This window comes from Musa acuminata, chromosome BXJ1-3 (genome assembly GCF_036884655.1).
Source record: "Musa acuminata AAA Group cultivar baxijiao chromosome BXJ1-3, Cavendish_Baxijiao_AAA, whole genome shotgun sequence".
In the NCBI taxonomy this organism is placed as follows: domain Eukaryota; kingdom Viridiplantae; phylum Streptophyta; class Magnoliopsida; order Zingiberales; family Musaceae; genus Musa; species Musa acuminata.
In genome coordinates this window covers 1543261-1564372 of record NC_088329.1, presented here as the reverse complement: position 1 = coordinate 1564372, position 21112 = coordinate 1543261, and the positions used below count along the sequence as shown (strand labels likewise).

The window sequence follows — 21112 nt, the reverse complement described above, 5'->3', positions numbered from 1 at the left end:
TGGAAGAACCCTTCTGGTTTCAAAAGGGCTGATGCAGAAGATCTATGGCAGGAACAGAATATATCTCAGGGAAGCATCAAAGCCAATTGCTTGTCCCTGTGTACTTCTCCACAGTTTGTAAAGAGATGGAATGGAGTTGCTAATGATGAGGAGAGGCCCTCTCAAGCAAATGCAAGCACATGATTACATGGTTCAGTAAGAAATGATTAGCATGTGCTATCACTTCCCTTCAGATGCCCTCAACTAAATTAGATTATTAATCCATCTACATTTGCCTCTTCTTGGTTTAGATTTCACTTGTGGAGTGGAAGAAGAGTTCTATTGTTTTTCTTTTTCTGAAAATTCTTTTAAGAAAATGTGTCTTGTGATTTCCATTTATCTTTTGGTAATCAATCTATCTATAAAAGGAGAAGGAACATCAAACTCATATGACTTTTGTTGGTTATGGGAGTTTGGATAGATTGGTACAAAGAGGACCTTATAATTTTCTGCAAACCATGAAGAGTATCAATTAGATGTTGTTGTATCCAAAACATTCTTTTCCTAATAATAAGGCTCAAACAATTGAACCATGGTTGATACAACTGTGTAAGAAAATTGTTCACATCATTTTCATGAATTAACTCTCAATTGATTGTTTCAACTTATATAATGCAATTAATTTTTTTTATATTTAATAACATATGTACTACTGATAGATTGCCACTATTTGACCACTTAACAATACCTTTGTTATTGAAACATCAAAATTTAACTTGAACAAAAAGGAAAAAGTTCCATTTTCCAATAATTATTTAAGCATTAACAAAATTCTATATTTAAGCACTAGAAAAAACAAAAGAAGACTTTCTTCTTCTTCTTCTTCTTCTTTTGGGTAATGAGTCCATTGCAATAATAGAAAATGGCCTGTGCATGGCATGAGTATGCAACTAATAACCCTGTGAACAGCATTAATTCTAAGGAGAAAGCTTGGTGCTAATTAAATCAAAAGGTTAGGTGCACTTCATTATTCTAAGGGAGTTCAAATGCAGATCATGTTCCAAATCTCACACAAACACACAAACACACACACACAAGTTTTTAAAGGGAGCATTAACCAAATTATCATTGCTCTTCCATGTGCAGGCAATCTGAGCAAAATCAATGATCAGCTCCACAAGCCAAATGCCTTTTGAAAGCCAAAGTTTCCTTCAATCTATTACAATCTCAGAGGTGATGAAGTTTAATTTGCTGTTGCAGGGCCCCATGGATGCCTGAATGAGTCAAAAGATCATGTTGGGGTGCATGTGAAGGAAGAACTTGTTGGCATATATTCTTCTGATATATATATTAGATGACTCATCAGTATCAACCTTCATCCTTGTGATACATTCACACCATACTGGCCTGGCCTCCTTAGCTTAAACAAAAGGCTTTTAGTGTCCTTCTGACAAGATAAATCTTGTTGGTTGTCTCTCACAAGATGCCTTGACTGAGAACCTGAAATGCTTCTGAGGAATCCAAGGCAATGATTCCTTGACATGGGAGGAAACTACCCAGAAACTGTATGCTTTTAATATACAAGAAAGTTTCACTACATAGGAGTTGATGTACATGATCACATACACTCAAAATCTGGTGTTTCAAGGTCTTATATCTTCATATTTTAGTAAATCGATCTAATTAGGCTTGACTTATGGATTATGAGGCGCAAAAGAGTCAATTGGTCTCATAAGAGCTAAGCGATATTTTTAGACAACTTTAATTTCTCAAGGGCTTACGTTGTCGATAAGGACAAATGATGAGTCACTAAGTAGCATTTGTCTCCTACGAGGACAAATGATGAGTAATCGGATAGTCTATCGTAAAACCTAAGAGGCACATTTTAAGATCCACGAGATCTCGAACAAACAAAATTGTGACGAGATTTCGTATGACAGATAATTCCTCATCGTAAAATTCAATGATGAGTAACTCATGATATCTGATTTTTTTTTTATAACGGATAATTCCTTATGAGCCTATGTAGTCAACGGACACTTAAATTGAATCCTACTTTGGATTTGATCTGTAGAATAGTTCTGGAAGTATTGCAACACAGTCTCCAACACTCTGCACAGCTCGGGGGATTGTCTACATGCATTCAAGTCAATGTTCATCGACTGATCTCGATGCCTGCGGTCGGATGGATTTCGAAGGGCGAGAAATCACATGGCACCCAACAAATATGTTCTAATGATCAACGATCATGACGGCAAGAGGACGAAGCTTCGCACAGGAGACCAACCCGGTCTCATCTTCCTGCAAACTGCACATATTCTGATGTGGTATTAGGGTTACCAAGCCATGAGCAATCACTCTTGCAACTTATCAGGCCACTGTTACTCCATCGGAGTCTATGACAAGAAGAGGGCGAAGCTTCTCACAGGAGACCAAGCCGGTCTCATCTCGCTGCAACCAGCAGCTTCTGCTAGGTCAAATGGTCTTGCATGCAGTTCACTGCAAACTGCAGCTTCCCATATGCCATTAGGGTTATCAACCATGAACAGTCTGTGATCTAAAAGCTTCTCAGGTCACTGTTACTTCATTTAGGAAACCTAGTCTATAACTCGAGTGCCAATCCATTCATCTCTGATCTCCATCAGATCACATATACTATATGAATAATTTGACCAAGAGGTGGTGTCTGTAGACTTGTGACTGCCTTCGTCAGGGATGTGCAGTAAACAATTCGATGACATCCTACAAAGAACAAAGAAGGCATGCATGCATATGCAAGGCAACACAGGAGAGGGCCCTCCTTGCGCTCAAAAGCTAACTTAGATTCCTTGTTGGTCACCATCACCTTCGATGCTTGTTCCTCTACATGCTCTAGCTTCAAGGTCACCTTCTCGTATGCTTGGAAGCCATTTTGTGTAGGTAGATAGATAGATAGATCACACTCGCTCACCGGATGGTGATGATGCAGATGAAGGATGAACTGATGCAATCCATGTCGAATAGCTCCGATGCACATTTGAGGACCACAAGTGTTAAGATAATTAATGTTGAGTTTGAGTTTGATTAGGATTAGAATAATAAGGACAGAACTGTCTCGTATGAGTTAGCAACAGTAGATGGAGTATGAAAGAAGGCTCCTTTTCTTGTTTTATATTTTATTGGTATTTTGGTTTCTTTCTTTTGATCTTATTTCTCAAGAACAAGATCATGCAACATGCACCTTTTGGAGATCGAAGGTACAATGTGGAGATCTAAAGCGGGATTTTAGCGGCCATAAGATGAAAGAAACCTTCTCATGGAGAGCTAGAAGAGACATACAAGTGGTAGGGAGTACAGTGGTTGAGGCGTAGGCATGTGAAGGGCCTTTACACTGAACCCAAATAATAGCTCGAGCTTTGCAACTGTAGTCCGACACCTTTCCATGTAGTTTGGTTGTCTTGTAGCTCTGAACCTTTGATTTCTCACCCTAAGCTCTTGCTCGTCTTTCACTCGACCAAGGTAATGTCAATCCTCTCTCTCTCTCTCTCTCTCTCTCTCTCTCTCTCTCTCTCTCTCTCTAAAATGATGTGAACACCAATGCTGGTATTTCACTCAAGATGTCAAACTTGTCTTGCAACCGGTGGAAGGAAAGAAGGGTGGCTGACACGGAGGATGTTGCTAGTGTCTCAGGCTCCACTTCCCGGCCCAAAGGGAACCCATGAAAAGGCGTGCGTGCTGCGAAGAGAAGTCAAAAAGAGCCAATCCACCCAACTCCGGAGAACAAAAAGGCTTCTTCATGGCAATAGACGGAATGTAATGTTTCGTAGGAAGGCAGAGAGAGGATCAAAGGGGGGTGGGGGGGAAAACACTGGCAGGGAAGGGTACAAAAAAAGCTACCAGGAAAGCGCCAGCTTCCATGCTTTGTGGTGTCTCAAGGAAGACTAAATGCGTGAGAGAGAGCTCGATGTGTTGGATGAGTTAGAAAGTTGAGAGTACGTGAGGAAAGAGGCCATCCGGAATATGGGGGATGGAGGAGGAGGAGGAGGTGGGCGAGCACTAGGCTTTGTTCCCCTTCCCACACACTATATTATCTATCTCACATCACTTTCTTTTCATGTGAGATAATACATGTCCCAACTCTCTCTCTCTCTCTCTCTCTCTCTCTCTCTCTCTCTATAAGGATCGAGATGCAATTTCAATCACTTTTCTAACTCTTCAGCAGCCAAAGAAAATACTTATGGAGTAGTGGCATATAATTACAAACAAACAATGAAACAATAACACATGAGATTATAGTTTACTTACATGATCTAATCGAACAACATGGAGGAGTCAAATTCGAGTGCATTGTAAGGGAATGAGACTCCAAATTTTGATCGTCAAGCAGCTGGGCCTTGTTTGGCCTTCATCACCAGTTCTTCTGTAGTGGTGCCAATGATCTCATTTGCGCGCTTCAAGGGAACACAGCAGATTTTTCCAGCAGAATCCTGTACATAGGCTTGTCATTTTAACCATACCAAGACGCAATTGAATGCACTGAGATGTGATAAACATGTCCAATGTATAAGCTACTCATAAAAATTCCAGCAACACCATGGAATTACCTACTTCTAGATGTGAAAGATAAGTATGACGCAAGGTAAGAAGCTGTAAGCAGTTTGGTTTCATGCTTGCTCAAGTTCAATCGACTCATTCTGAAGTCTGTCTCTTAAAAGTATTACTGGGTGATTTATAAGCGATGCTCTAATCTCCATGGTTGATCATATCTGATCATACGGATCGTCTCTAACCAGAAACTACTAGCACATAATAAAACATCACTATATCTCCATGTCAATGAAGTCGGACAAGAAGGAACTCAATATAAGTTAATAAGGTTATATTAACAACAGCGGTTGTTTCTTAGTCGCACCTTACACGATGCTATATGATGTTCTCAATTACACATTACAGCTACACAATTTTTCATCAACACTTAGGTCCAGTATTAGAGTAATGTCTTTGTCAGCATCCTTTTGGCATATCATGAATTGGTTTATAAATATAGTGGCACCTCCAAAGCGGCCAGGCATGACACATGTTGGAACCTCACCAGCATGCTACTTGTTCACCCATGCCAACACATACTTATCGACATGGCGACACCATACTACTAAAGAACTTCATCTGTAATGATTTAGCTAATTTGCCCTTTCATCTTTCTTTGTAGGTGGTTAGATTTCCACCACTAACAAGTCATCAAAAAGGTTAAACTGAAAGATGAGACATGGTTGATTTAATTCCATTCTAGTACTCCTCTCAGCTCAACATGCGGATACTAAAACAAAATGAGGAAATTAACTGCTTGGAGACTTGAGCATTAGTCCTCCTGTTCTAATAACATGTCAAATTCTCACCACCGCCAAGTCAGTTAAAATCTTAAGATGGGAGACGGTTTATTTACCTGTACTTTAATATTAGGTTGCTTCCTCATTTCTTTATGCAAGTCACACTGTTAAAATATGCTTCGACAAAAGTTCTTTTAGCATAACGGCTAATGAATTGTAAATTCTCACCACTCCTAGGTCATCTAAAATGCTTAAAATGATCAATAAGACAGTGTTCATTTAGTTATATTCTACAGAAAGCTGGATCCTTATTTTTCATGTCAGACTACTAAAGTATGCTTGGTACAAAGTTCTTTTAGCATATTTTCTTATGAATGTTCCAGTACCAAAACCGTGCATGATGTTTCAGTTATAAAATTATTAACCCTTATGTACCATTTTCTCTCGAGCATTCAATTAGTAAAAGAACTTCCATCGTTGAAAAATAGCAATCAATTAAACACAGTTAAAGGGAAGTATAAGTGAAAAAGCATTATTCAAACTTACCCTTGAAACAATACCAAGTTTCTCCAACTTTTTGACTGCATCCTCGACTTCAAAATTGCATTTCTCATTGAACTCTTCCATAATAAGTTCTTCACACTGACGGTCAAGAACCTATAGTGACGCTAAGAAAATATAAGCATGGTGGCTGATTTATTTGCCACGAAGGACAACATAGAAGGTAAAGAATGACCAAGAGTTCATACATTTATCTCCAACTTCCCTTGCTCCATCAAAATAAAATAAGAAATTATCACCTCTTTGACCTGCATATTCAGATTGTAAAATGCTATATATTTTGCTACAATTCACATGATAAGATGCAACGAGTTCTATTGGTCTGAAACCTACTTCTTGTTGAATCACATCATCACACAAGTGTAGAAGTGTGCCTTTCCCGCTATCAAGTTGTTTGTCATACATTGATTTGGTGATTAGGTTTTGATAAGTTGCCATGTTTTGCTGAAACCTGTGTTTCATAAATTTTCACAAGAAAATGCGTTATTACCAATGACAACCTATCATAGAAGTCAGTGCTAAAATATATGGAAGTTACTTTTCCTTGTTGCCAAAGAAGACAAATACATAACAAGGAAGAGATCACATACGTCCTTCTACTCATAAAAGGGAAAAAAAGAAAATTGACCTTGATTTATATTGCAATGCTTGACCATGAAAGAAGATTGTTTATAAAAGTATACTCACGTGAAATAGATCTTAGCACAATAGCCAACAAGACCAGAAAGGACAGCTATGACAACCCAGATGTCTGCCTTCGGCATTTCGAGAGAGCTGACCAGAGTAACCTGAACCAGTATAATAATTATTAATTATTTAAAAAGATACAGAGAGCAAAAGTTCAAGACCAGTATATTTAACTCATCCAGAAACTTACAAGACCAAGAACAACAGAAATTAGAAACTTGACCCAGTCCATAGGTGTTAAACTTGGGTTTCTCTTTTCAGGCTACAAAATCAGTGGTCCCAACGAAGGAAAATAGTCAAACATAATTGTTATTGATAACAAAAAATTCAAGAGCTTGTGTGTGTTTCCTAGAACTTCAGTTAGGAAACCTCACCAAAACTAGTTCCATATCAGCCATGGGAATATTTTTGAAATGTTTTACATAGATTCCTCGTTCTGTCTTGCTGTTTGTGCTGGCACGCCTGTGTGGTTACAAATAGCATCAGTCATAGTTAACTGGACATAACAAAAAATTGAATCATATTCTTGACAACGATCATATGGGGAGGCTGCATTGACACTCATATCATAAAAAGGCTTGACAAAAACAATATGCTTAATCCAATACATACGATCTCAACTACCAACTACTATGACTAAATGAAAAGTATTTTAACAATTTAACTCATAGTTACCTGTATACAACAATCATCCTGTCAAAAGTTGGTTCTTGGATTGTGATATTGCTGATTAGATTTTGGGTGCTGCATTAAACACAAAATACAGAATATCAGATCATGCAATGTTAAATATCAAGATTTATATCAAATCAAGTCCGATAAAGCAATTGGAACCTCAGCTCCATGTTCTCAATTCGTATACGCTCAACAAATAAGTCTTCCATCTCTGAATCAGCAACAATTTCATCAGTTTTCTTAGTATCTTTTCTGGATATCATATTTGGTTTTTTTGAAAAGAGCCGCTGAAGCCTAAAGTCATTGAAAGCATCCCAATATGTCAGGGTAATCTTTTCTATTCAGAAAATATAACATGAACAATACACAATTCTAAGAAATTGTTTACCTAGTAACCCTTAAAAACCACATCCACAAACGAGCTATGATCATATCCAACTTCTCCATAATAAAGTAATCAGTTGTCTTGTCAATTCCAATCCCCCGTCGAAAAATTATATACTTCCCAAACAAAAAAGACCAAGATAAGAAAAAAGAATTCATTAAGAAAGAATATCATAAAACTATAATACCAAACGTGTTATGTCGTAGATATGTAAAATACCATATAATAAGAATTGTTTCTAATTTAACCACTGATTAAAAGTGATTTTTCTAAAAACAAGGTAATTATAAGAAAATATTGGTTAAACTAAGAACGTGAGAGGATGTAAAGATGCAAACCCGAATAATTATTGATTAAAAGGAAACCCAGTATTAATTATTTTAAAGTGTGGGGTTGTATTGCATATGCTTTAGATGCTACTTTGAAAAGACCTAAATTAGGAAGTAAAGCTGTTAATCTATTTTTTTGTGTTATTCTGTGTTGCTTTATCTTCTATGGAAAACAAAGTATGTTGCAATGTCAATTGCAGGAAAGAAATTGTTTGGTTTAAGAGAAAACCAATAAGTATTCCTTTTATCAATCCACCTGGTAAATCTATAACACTATATTGTGACAACCAGGCTACAATCCACAATACAAAGAACAAAAGGATAACAGAAAGCAATAAACATATTGCTATGAGATATAAATTTGATCGAAGACTTGTGAAAAAGGGAAAGATAGTATTACAATTCTTACCTACAAAACAAATGTTAGCAGACCCTTTGACAAAGCCTTTATCAGGCGATAAAATTACTAAAACCATGAGAGGTATAGGACTATTACCGATAAAAGAACTTCTTGATTGAAACCAACTCTATTTCTGTGATACCACTCGATAGTGGAAATCAAGTTATAAGAGTTTAAAAGGCAATTCATTATGAGATATTTGTGAAATGGAAACAAGGATATATTTCAAGTGCAAAGTTTAAGAAATAGTGGGGGAATACTATATCTGTTGAAGTCCTATATCTAGTTAATGCACCAATTACCACAACAGACTGTCATGGACTTAACTGGAATTGTCTAAGTCGTGAGGCACCCTTACGGCCAAGACGCGAACTTAGCTTGAGTTGCCTAAATCGCGACGCACCCTTGCGCTAACTTCACGGACTTAGCTGGGATTGCTTAAGTCTTGAGGCGTCCTTGTGACATATGCGTCCGCAAAGGTTCAACCTAGTTGCAACCTCGTACAAGTCCCGAAGGACCTGTAAAACAGAAAGTTTATTAGATTGAAAACGAGCGACGGACAAGTCCCGACGTCTAGCAAAGAGGGAAGCTTTACAAGCAATTCAGCAAGCACCTTATGTGCATAGGAGAAAAGAGAAGAAGGAAGAAAACAAAGACTTTAGAAGGTAGAACGAACGGTTGCAAGTCCACAAACAACTGCTCACCGGGTGCCAGGCGCGAAGGCAAGTTCCCGTCAAGTCAACGTGCGAACTTGTGAAGATTTTTCAACGCCCGACAATATACCGAAGCTTCATCCAGCCCTGTGCCACCCAGGGGGTTCCAGAGTGCTGAGATGGCTGACGTTTCGCGCGCTGCAGAGGGCTGCAGAAAACAGCCCTTAGCACACGAAAACGAAGCCATTTTAGGGCCTTTTGGCCCGGCGCGGTGAGCGATCGCACTGTGCACTGCAACCTGTTCGAACATGTATTTTTACAAGCAAAAACACACAAAACTAAGGCAAAACAAGCTACCATGTCTCTGTTCAAGCATGCAAAGGCGACGAACGGTTCGTTGAACGAAGTTGTTGTGAGTGCGCGACGACCGTTCGTGACAAGACGGTTGGACAATAAAGTCCTAAGAAACTTGTAGCTTTGAAGAGTGAGTTGTGGACACTGTTGATAAGTCTACCCTTGCCAATAGAGAAGTAAGAGACCGCTTCTTACAGATAATACCAGTAAGATCTTACGAATACTGGCTAAACCAGGATTCAACGCAAGACCCATTAAAGCGCTGCCAAATTTAAAATTCAGAGCTCATATATAGTGTGATTATGGTTCCTTGTGTCTCATATTCAGTCCAAAGCTTAAGGTTAGTCCACTTATGAATATACACTATACACATCCTAGAGTTTACATTTTCATTTATAATTTTATGATTTATATTTTTATTATATGTAAATTAGTGGGGCATTGTTATATATAAGGAATTTACTATAAATAAAGAAAAGGAGTAGGAATGAAGGGGAACAGTCATAGAAACTGCTTGCAGTTTAAAAAATCAGTTTAATGTGCTGTAATGGTTCAAAAAGTCATAACTCTTCAGGATAACTGAAAAGACGTTTTAGCATCCTTTCAATGTCTATATAAACTCCTCTACATTGAAGAGTAAAGCATAAGAAAATTCTAGTCAAACAAAGTACCGAATTCTTTTTTCTCTTATTTTCTAGTTGTGTTCTGATTCTTCAAGTAATCAAGAAGTGCAGTCTTGATTATTTCGGGTAAGAGATTGTATACTGGAGATAGAATTTCTATGAAGCCATCTGCATCATAGTGGGGAAATCATCTATCTTGAAGACAGTTTCCTGGAAATGCCTTGCCTAATTCTGTTTTATTCAAGTTTTACCCAGATCTGTGTCTTACTACAAGAAAGTGATCTGAAACAGAATCATCAGAATCAATTACAATGAAACTTTCTACATTTAGCATCGAAGTCAAAAGTTCGAAATTGCTTAAACTTCTAGATGAAAAACATTTTGCATAAAGGGATCAAAAAGCACAACACTGTAGGAGGAACTGACAATACCTTATCAGAAAAACCAGGGAGATCCTCATGTGGATGCTTCTTAAAGTATCTTGGCAGAAGCTTGTTATCCAGCTACATTCCCGAAGAACGCACAAGTTAAGCTAATACAAAGCTTCAAGTATAAACAAATAGATCACGTTTTAAACCTTAGATTCGTCCACTTTGATTGGAAGATTTAAGAGATATTGTCCAGATTGTGCAACTTCAATCTCCTCATCGGTCACTAGTTTGAAGTTGCTCTTTTCCATTACCTGCCTCGATCAAAGAAAAACATATGATTGTAATGGCTGTTCTATCTAGAAGTACACTCAAAATGAAAGAAAAAGATTTTATTGCATGTAGTTACTTTTCTCTTTTCTTCTTCTTAAGTTTATTAACTGCAAGTGGAACACCATAAGTTTAGAAGGTGCAATTCTGTATTAACTTGGCACCACAGCAGTTGTATCCAATTTAAAATAGCAGGAATTCAGAAAATTTGGAAGAAAAGCAGGAAAGACACAGACCTTACTTCAAGGGCAAGTATTTGGTTAGATAAGTTTCCAAATCATTATGAAATTACAGTCAAGTCACTAGGAAGTTCACAAACCTGGAAAAAGTACTCCAGGAAATTTAGTTCCAGAACATCAATCTCTTCAGAAGAAAAATTCTGCTGTTGCAATCTCCGATCACCATGTACAGGATCGAAGAGCGAGTAAAGTTGCTACAGAAACAATATTGTTAACACCAAAAAAATCATCAACCAAACTCATTTATGAAAAAACAAAAAGCAATTGCAAATTAGTCCAAGAATGCTATTTTTCTGGTATATAATTCTACATGCATGTAAGACATAAAATGGAGACATCTGACTTATGTATAACTGGGTATATGAAATGTGTATGTGAAAAAAAATAACTAGCATGAGTAGCCATTTATATATTCATCAACTCAAACACGTTCGCCATGTATGCAATAATTGTATGAAAGAACTGTACCATCAAATCTTCAAACTGTAGGAGGTACCAAGCACGAATAGTGTACTCAACTCTCTTGCATAGCTTAATGAATTCAGTTCGGTCAGAAGCAAGCTCTGGAAAAGAATGAAGGTAAATTTTTCAAACTCATCAGCAAATAAATCTATAATCAATATCAGTTAAAACTTAAAAACTAAGATACTTACGGCAAGTAATTTATAAGAATTATTTGTACAATCTCAGCCATGTATATTAGGACAGATTATGTCAAGAAACGGGGTACATTTTGCATACAATTTTAGTTTCTAAGCTTGCAAAGATGTGCTAACCCTACAGCAGAACCTTTTTTTTCCTTTATTGCTTTCTGCAAAAGAAAACATATTTGTTAAACCCAAGAGACTGAACATGAAGGAAGTTTAATTACATAAGCAAAACTTCCTGTAGCATTTAACCAGAACAGCATTTCATTTCCTCGATAAATTATCCTGATTGCTTTTTATAGTTGAAATTGAACTGAACTGTTTTTTGTACTGTAACATGTTCCATATTCGTATTAAACCATCTATTTTCATTATATAATTCTTTTGTTAATTATTTTTTAGTTCACTTGTATTTTTCTCTGTTTTTATATATTTCATCACAATTTCAATTCCCATAACTTTTCATCAACCACCTAACTCATATACCTTTGAATTGAAATATTTGATGTAAATAACTAGGCTGCCAATAAGTGCATCATTATCAAATATTATCCTTGTCTAGAATATTTAACGAAATCCTTTCATGTAATTTCATTGATCCACTAGCTAGAATCATAGCCATGTACTCGAACAAACCTAAATGTACTACTATATTGTTTTTATAACCCTACGTGAATAATTTCCCCATGAGAAAAAACTCCACATTAAGTTTTATATTTTGCTGCAATTGAGAATTTTTGGGAGAAAAACTAAAAATAGCAATTTCTAAATTTTGAAGCAAAAACAGATATAATACTTGGTGTGGACTATGACAGTAAGAAAGTTTCTTTGTCAATTTACAGCAATGATGGATAATGGATTCTTTGTCTAATCCTATCTGCTGTCAAGCAGAATGCTAGCACTGGCACTCTTGAACTGGTCCTAAAGTTATGAGAAAACTTCTCAACCTTCTTTTTGTCCTGCTTGTTCTCGCCAATCAATCCTAAAGCTCTAAACTTTCTTTTGTGTGTGAAGAAGAGGCAATGTCTCATGCATTCACGAGAACAAATATACAGGGGACATTTCTCTGAGTCTCAACAGAAAAAGAAGAAAAAAACGAAAAACAGCAAGGTTGTGAGTGGCTAAGATTTATTTATCTGAAGCAATGCAAACTCCCAAACCTCCTGTGCTTACCAAGTCTGTAGCATGGTGATGTTAATGAAAATACTAGTTAGGTTCCCCTCAATTTTGTCAATGTCAATTGTGTAAAATTTGTCTCCAAACATCTAAATTTCCTACGGAGATATTACAATGCCTGGAGTTCGAAAACAATGCCAAGTACTCTTCGAGAGTAGGTTATCTGATAGCTAGTCTTGTGAGATAAGTTCAATCCAGCAGCAAAGTACGGGCAAAATAGTACAGGTGATTGCAATTTTCTTCCGGGTGTTGCATCAAGCTCAACACAGATAAATCATGTGCAGCATTAATTGTGTTCTCAATTTAAAGGTTTTTTCTTCGAATGCGAAAAAAAAAAAATCAAATTTTGTTATTGAGTTGGTGAAAGGGTATCACACTGCTCGATAAACCCCATACCATTCTTCGACTAATTTCCCCCAATTTATCATATCAAATTTATTAAAGCTAATTTTTCCTTTCAGTAAACAGAGAGAAGATTCGAAAGAAGCTTTCTTGAAAGACAAAACACTCTGTCGACCGCAACAACTATGCACACAGAAAACAGAAAATCCAGAACCCTAAAGGCAAAGAAATAACGGAAAACGATTCCAATAAATGGATTGAGCACGGAATGAAAAGCAAAACCATCGAAACAGGCGCAGGCTCACCGATTAGATTCGTTAGTTTCACGATGAGCTTGGGTTTCAGCACCGGGATTACTGACTCCCGCTCCAATCTTATAACCTCCTTCCCCTTCCCCTTCCCCTTCCTCTTCCCCTTCCCCTCTGCCACAGACATCTCCGGCTCCAAGGACTCGAACCGGAACAAGAACAAAAGAACCGCGGACTCGATTGAAGCAACAGCAAGAACAAGAAGAACGGAACCGACAACAAGGGAGAGATGGAACTTAGAGCCGACAAAGCTTGCTTGCGCAGAAACCGAACTGGATTCGAGGCGGAAGATTAGAGAGTCGATTGAGACTTAATCTGCGGGAGGATTAGCCAACGGTGACGGTTCGTAGATCCCACCCATAAAAGTTAAAAGCTAAAAATACCAATGATATTACCTGATTAACAATTGGCCATAAAATGGGGCTCACAGAGACACTGGGTTGGCCAGGCAGGTGGTTTCGTGGGTACATTGTTAAAGAGTGAAGAAAGTCGGTTTTATTCGCGGCCTTGCCCGACAGTTATAGGAGTTTCGAGTAACGCACCAATAAATATTTATAATTAATAATATTATTAATGGGATTATGAGGAACACACTTTCTAATTTAGACACTTATAGGTGTGAATATTGCAGAAAACAATATGAATCAAATAGTTAGAAAAGTAATTCAAATTTAATAAGCTTAGATTAAGATATGAATATAAAAATGCAAATCATTTATACTTTCTGAATTTAAATGAATATTGTGTTGCCCACTTTCACCATACTTATCAGCTATTTTTTTTATTTTTCATATGATTATTTCTAAAAATAATGAATATATATATATTCTTGTAGCTTTATTTGAGTATGTATTTTTAATTAGTTGATGAATTATGAGAGGGTGATGATTCATGAGAAGGACATCCCACTTGTGAGACATAGGAGACCTGTGTGAAGTAGACAGGTTATGATTGAGCTCAGATGGATTTGGATCATAATGAAGTTGGATGAAGCAGATGATGATAAGGTGATGAGCAACTCCACATAAAACTTCTCCCTCTGCATTCTTCCTGTTGTTAGCAGGAGGGATACAAACATGATTGATTACTCCTCTGTTTGGGAATCCATGAATTGTTCAGTTGCAGAAGCTTTCATGCCAATCCTAATACTGAATGTCCAATAGAGAGACTCAAAATGCACACAATGCATTGGAAATATAGTCTTTTACTTAGCAACATCAATTTTTTTCTTATCTCAATCTGAATCAACAGAGCAACACCAATAATACCCAATCTCAAGTCTGAATAAAAATGATGAAAGACAATATTGATACTTGATGATGAAAAAAAGATCCATATAGCTGAGCTTTGAGAGCATATTAAAATTACATCAAAGGAAGTATACAGTAAAACTGAGGATCACATCAAAGAAACCATTCTGCTACACATTCTTAAAGGACTTCAAACACTCTTTGTAAAGTAGAATTGCAATAGAGATTAATACACTGATGCATCTGACATGGCTCAATCTGCATCTCATGTAGTAAGTGAGACAGCCATTCTTGCAATTTACATATACATCGAGACAACCAAAACAAAAGAGCATTTTTGTGGGCTACAGATTTAATGGATCAAAGTTGGCAATGGCTGGCTGAGCCCAAAATAGATTAAATGGGAAAGAGGCATACTACTAATTGGCTAATTGAGTGATTTAATTGTATCAATTGTTTAATAGATTAAATGAGAAAAATAATGAATATTGTGTTACCATATTAACGTTATGGTCGCATCGATGATCATTGTATTGTATATTCTTCGAAGTCGATACATTGTAATCTTATCCATGATTAGAAAAGACGTATAATCATTTTTAATATTAACACTCGTATTGAAGTTTAATGATTAAAAGTTTTGCTGTGAAAGATTTCTTCTCACGTACCTTACTTAGCTAGCTCTCAAATTCTAATACATTTGATTTTAAAAGATTTAGTGTTTGATTAACCTATTATAACCAAAGACTAACTTAAGAATCGGAGAAGATTTATCGAACACACACTCGATAGAGTTTTAGAATAGATGGTGTCGAATCAGTACTATGACTAGAATATATATTAACACTATGATTAGATTATCTTAAATCTTTAAAAGTTGAAGTTATTAAGAATAGATATAAGACAAAATATTGACTTAGACGAAATAAAATAGAATCGATATGGGATTTCGGACATGATTTGTTATGAATTATGATAAATACTTCGAATCAGATGACTATAATTCTAATCAGATGATCATAACATCATCGCATGTCCATTGTCCATGCGATGATAGTTATAACTTAATGAAAGCTATGCCTAAAGATTTCCACATTGGGGAAGAACCCAAAACCCTTATTCCTATTCCAAATAAGACAAAAGGCATAAGAAAGAAGAATAGATGCACATCTAATCTCAAACGAATTAGATTTGATTATTTGTAGTAGATGAAAAGGAGTAATGCTAGTGGATTTCATGCTCCTTATTCCTATTCCAAAGGACATAGTGAATCATTATTATAATCAAATCGAAAGAATCTAAAAATAAATAAAAAATAGTGCTATTGTATCTTTTATCGAAGAACCTAAGAAATAAATTCATTATGTAATTTTATTAAAAGAGTCTACAACATCTAAGTCACAATAATAATAATAATTTTCTTATATTTAGAGGTAAGATTGTCTCCAAAAACTAATGATTTTGAAGAGCATTGTCATATTTTAATTAAAAGAACCTAAAAATAATTTAAAAATTATTATTTTTTAATCTAAATTGAGACACGAAACTATCTCAAATAATTATTGGTTGAAAAATCAATGGTCCCAACCGACCCATTCGGTAGGATTTGACTGATGAACACCAACTTAAAATTAATATTATTGTGGCCTTAGATCTTCCCCTAACCTAACCTAACTAAACAAACAAAGAGGTCCATGCATGCATTTATGAAACCAGTAAGGAAAAGGAATCCATGGTCCCTACAAGATGACTTAGAGTTTGGCCATCAAGAGGAATGGAAGGAACTAGAAAAAGGAATGTCCCAAGATAAATTGCATGATGAAGCTTGAGATGCCTTACTTGTTTAGGTGGTGACACAAAAGCATGTCCCCTTCTCTCTCTCTCTCAATCAAGAGAAGAGGTCCCTGAGGATTGCTTATAGAGTGGGCTAGATGCTTCTAGACCTTTGTGATATGGAGAGCTAGGGAAGCCTCAAGGATCAAAAGAAGCCAAGTTGTTGCATGCAAAGTTGCTATCTCGAGTACTTTCAACTCTACATTAGGAATGATTGCTCTTATGTGTGAAAAAGAAAGAAAAAATAACTTTAATATGATTGGTAGCCACTTGCACTATGTCATGGTTCAAACCATAGTTAAGTAGGTTAATGGGTTTGATTAGCTTGCATGATTCACTGAACTTGGCAAATTTTGATGGATTTTTTCTAAAGAGTTTTAATCAACTTAAAATGTTAAATGTTTGATTTTTTAGGAATTGTCTCGAGTTGGTATTTTATTTTACTAAACAAATATTGGTTGTTCTAAAAACATAACTCAAGGTTTTTATTTTCTTTTTTAGTGCATGCTAATTTTAAGTTTTTAATTGAGAACACGAAAATGTCTACATCAAGTTTTTTCATGATCGTGCTAACTAAACAAATAATTATAATCGTATATTTACGTGAGACATTCGATCAATACTAATGCACTTTTGAGCAATTTTTTTCCGTCTACATGATGATGATATACACTAATTTTATGTTTCTATTTGGTATAAACAATATTTGAATCGAGTTTATTTAAAATCATATCAGGTGAAGAGATAATTATCGCGAAGTGAGTATTTTAACGACATATGCAAATCTTGAGACTTTATTTATATACTTTGGAGTAATTTTCTTCCCTTTACAAATTATGTGATTTTTTTAAAATTAAATCTTAAATTTATTCTAACAAATTCGTATGAGATTGCGATGGCGATTGAGGTTAACATAAGATGTGATGATGTCTTTGAGATAGAAGCAGGACCCATAACTCCATGACAAAACTAATGCTAATGTCACATTGCTAATTAGAAGGAAGGAATCCATTCCTTTGTACTCTTCCTTTCAAGTTAGGTTTAGGTAAGGATGTTAATTACAAGGAAAGGAAGGAATCCTTTCCTTTGTACTCTTCCTTTCAAGTTAAGTGTAGGAATGTTGCCTAACTCAAGCATTACTAAATCTTAATTGATGAGACTACATAATTCGTTGTGGGCTCTTTTGATTCCTTGTGATCAGTAAGAGCATAAAAAGAAGGAAAAAAAAAGAAGAAAGAATGGTCAAAATGTCAACTCCATGATGAATTGGACAAGCTTCTTTTGTTAGGTTCATCCCCCAAAAAAATATATTTAATGCCAATTTTAAGATGTTTAAATATTTGAATGGTACATATTTCATTCAAAAAAAAAAATTTGAAGTAATCATAAGCCCTTCTAACTTGTTTGGAACAGTTTACTTGAAATGATAAAAAAATAATTCATTTTTTTTCATTTTACTAGAGGTATTATTATCTCACATAGAATATAAGTAAAGAAGACTGCAATTGATCTCAAATATTCGAGATATTATGGTTTATTTTTCTATCCAGAATTAAATTATCATTATTTCAGTCCAAATATTGGATATATATATATATATATATATATATATATATATATATATATATATATATATGAAAAAACATTTTTTTTGGGTTTAAACAAGACTGATTTCTAACTTTTCTCAATAGTTTGGGGATATTTTGCTTTAAACGAGACAATATTTCTGGATATTTTCTTGGTAAATTATTCTTACGAGAAAATATATATATATAGAGAGAGAAATAATATATATATATATATATATATATATATATATATATATATATATATATCAAGAAAAATATTTTATTTTGATTTAGATAATTATTGTTTTTCTTTTAGCCACAAAACGCTTTCGAGGGTTACATGTGGCGACAAAGGTGAGAGGGAAGTCTGCTTCGTGGGCTCTCACGTATGAACTTGAGACGGGAAAAAGGAGTGCGAGAGTCGAGGCTTAAGCCGCAAAGATTGACGTGAGAGCCGAAAGCACCGCACGCCGCCCGCCTTCCTTTTCCCCGTGCACCGATGACAAGACCGCAACAAGCAACACATCCACACGCAGCAGAAAACACAAAACCAAAAACAGAAATCGAATCTAATTCACCTTTGTTTCCTCCGTGATCAGCATGAACCATATATGTTTCAATTTGATGTATTTTTCCATTGATCTGATGGGAATATATATATATATATATATAGGTGCATAGGTGTTGGTCCCCTGATCACAAGTAGGAAGAACTGGTCCAAGTCTCTTTCTTCGTCACCTCCATTAATGGCAGTGCCCACCCTCTTTAACCAGTCCAAAGGAGTTGGATTTCCTGCCTACATGTCCTTCCTTCCTTGGCATTTTGGAGTCATTGTTCATGTCTTACAACCCATTGTTTCTCGATCACAGTGGTTTGGCAGAATGCTTCTTTCCCCCACCTTGTCATTAGTATAACTCACATGAGAATATGCTCGCTTCTAATGATAGCTTTGTTTAATGGTTGACCAAACTCTGCCTCGATACTTGCCGCCATCTATTTCATCGGCTCATACTTGCATGTGTTAAAAGCAAGATGGCATCCATCCATGCATGCATGCAGGCAGGCATTATTCTTGTCTTCGCTGCATCTGGTCGATCGTACGAGTGATGCGGCCAGCGGGAATACGATCGGTGTACTATGCCTAGCTCGATCATGAAAGGGTTTTGGAACTTGCAATCGCTTGTCTTGCCACGATCTTTATTCCCCTTCCCTACTCAGCTGGCGGCACACGTCTCTTAGTTCTCTTTTTTTTGATCTGGTTCGTGTCGTACGTCTGCGTTGGATGAAAGATCGTTCTTCCCTTCTCGATACGTTGCACCGTTAATGATTTGTGTTTTTTTGATTCATGTAAGCATGTTTGTCTAAGGTTCGTTTGTGATAAGCTCGAGAAAACTTGGGGTGGAAACTTCCCAGTTGGTGTGTGTGACACAGCAAAGAGATAGCAGTGGTAGGATAAGACTCGAAACAATGCATTAGGGGATAAGAACAAGAGGAGCCTGCAATCTTTGGTATCTTTGACGCAGTACACCTTTCACGAAGCCTTTGCGTCTCTCTCCATCGCCAACGGTTCTCTCCTTAACCTTGTGCTGCACCTAGCTGAAAGCCGGCCGAGTCATCACTTACATGCCTGGTGGCTGCTGGTCTTCGTGCTTGTGGCCGCCATGAGGCCACGAACTCGAAGAAGAGGAGCTCTTGAAATGCGATTGGGAGGTGAAGTCCAGCATCTCTTGCGAAGACGCCGCGGACATGGAAGTCGGCGATGTCTGGGAGGACGTGGACGTGAAGGTGCTCCCAGCGTAGAGGCCGAAGGCCGCCTGGTGCAGGTCTTGGTCCCTGCTCTGGAGGAGTTGCGCGTACTGGAGCAGGTTCGGGTACGAATTAGCCGCCGGCAGCCGCTGCGTCGGTGGCTGGGGTTGCCGTTCCGAGCCTCCTCCGCTCACCAAGAAGCCGAGGTCGGTGCGGCCCTGTACTCGCTCGGGGAAGTTGAGCTTGGCTTTGGTGCCTTTGAACCGCAGGGCGGCTTCATCGTAGGCAATGGCGGCGTCCTCCGCCGTGTCGAACGTCCCCAGCCATACACGAGCTGCTTTCCTGGGATCCCTTATCTCCGCTGCCCATTTCCCCCATGGCCTCTGCCTCACTCCCCTGTAATGTCTTCTGCCTACATTACATGTACATGCGTCTCAGCTAAACGAGAGAGAGAGAGAGAGAGGGAGAGAGAGAGGGAGAGAAGATGCAAACTATACATGAGATAATGCATTGCGTACTAGCATAACTAGGTTCTCTTCCCATAACTTCCTATAATTGCACGAAAGCATCACAATGAACGGAGATTGATTTGATGATGAACATATAGATCTGTGTCAGTGGTGCAAGAAACACAAGCTCCGATATATATACCTTGCTCACCGGAGGGCTGCGTCCTGATCTCCGCCGAGCCAGACCCAGATCCGCTGAGTTTTCCATCATGCTGGACCATGACTGGCTCGCCTCCTCCGGCGCCGACGGGCGGCGAGCGGGAGCTGATCACGTGAGAGAGGGCCGAGACCATGGCCGATGCGTCCTGATCGGCGCGAGCCGGGGTGTAGTACTGCGACAACCAGCTCTCCGATCCTTCCTTCTCCTCCGGTGCCTCGTCAGGAGGGAGGGGCCTCTTCCCATGCCTTCGATCCACCTTCTACAAATCTGATCTCCTCTCTCCAGCTCAGCTTCCCATATAATCGATCGACTACGAGTTACAGATAATGTTGTTGTCGTTGCCGGTGCGTGATGGGAGGAGGAAGAAACCAAAGGAAAAGAAAAGAATATGCGAGTAGGAGAAGAGATATATATATATATATAGATATAGATATGAACTGTAAAAAGAGAAAGAAGAAGAAGAAGAAGAAGAAGAAGAAGAAGAAGAAGAAGCAGAAGAAATGAAGGAACAGAAAGAGCGGAAGGAGTGAGGGAGATGGTGATAAGAACAGGCGTTGTTCGATGTGTTGGTGGGTGGCTTTTATTGGCTGCAAGTGTGTTGAGGTCCTACCTTGGCATTCTTTTTCTATCGTTCTTTGTTACCTTTAAGAATATGAAGGCCAAGCATCATTGAGTACATGTTCA

At 37.4% G+C, this 21112-nt stretch overlaps 2 protein-coding genes across 2 annotated transcripts; both read right to left on the bottom strand.

The window, feature by feature from the left end:
- Positions 1-4161: 4161 nt before the first annotated feature.
- LOC135615541 (uncharacterized) lies at positions 4162-13683 on the bottom strand. Its single transcript, XM_065114189.1, has 15 exons — positions 13360-13683; positions 11358-11452; positions 10970-11083; positions 10530-10634; positions 10384-10455; positions 7597-7709; positions 7368-7502; positions 7209-7277; positions 6908-6995; positions 6724-6795; positions 6534-6634; positions 6180-6297; positions 6035-6094; positions 5832-5942; positions 4162-4445 (listed from the first exon to the last, which is right to left on the bottom strand). The coding sequence occupies exons 1-15, from the start codon at positions 13487-13489 to the stop codon at positions 4338-4340; spliced, it is 1491 nt and encodes a 496-aa protein (XP_064970261.1). The 5' UTR covers positions 13490-13683; the 3' UTR covers positions 4162-4337.
- A 5775-nt stretch (positions 13684-19458) lies between these two features.
- LOC135615539 (ethylene-responsive transcription factor ERF113-like) lies at positions 19459-20839 on the bottom strand. Its single transcript, XM_065114177.1, has 2 exons — positions 20411-20839; positions 19459-20171 (listed from the first exon to the last, which is right to left on the bottom strand). Exons 1-2 carry the CDS (start codon positions 20559-20561, stop codon positions 19633-19635), a joined length of 690 nt encoding a protein of 229 aa, XP_064970249.1. The 5' UTR covers positions 20562-20839; the 3' UTR covers positions 19459-19632.
- Positions 20840-21112: the final 273 nt, after the last annotated feature.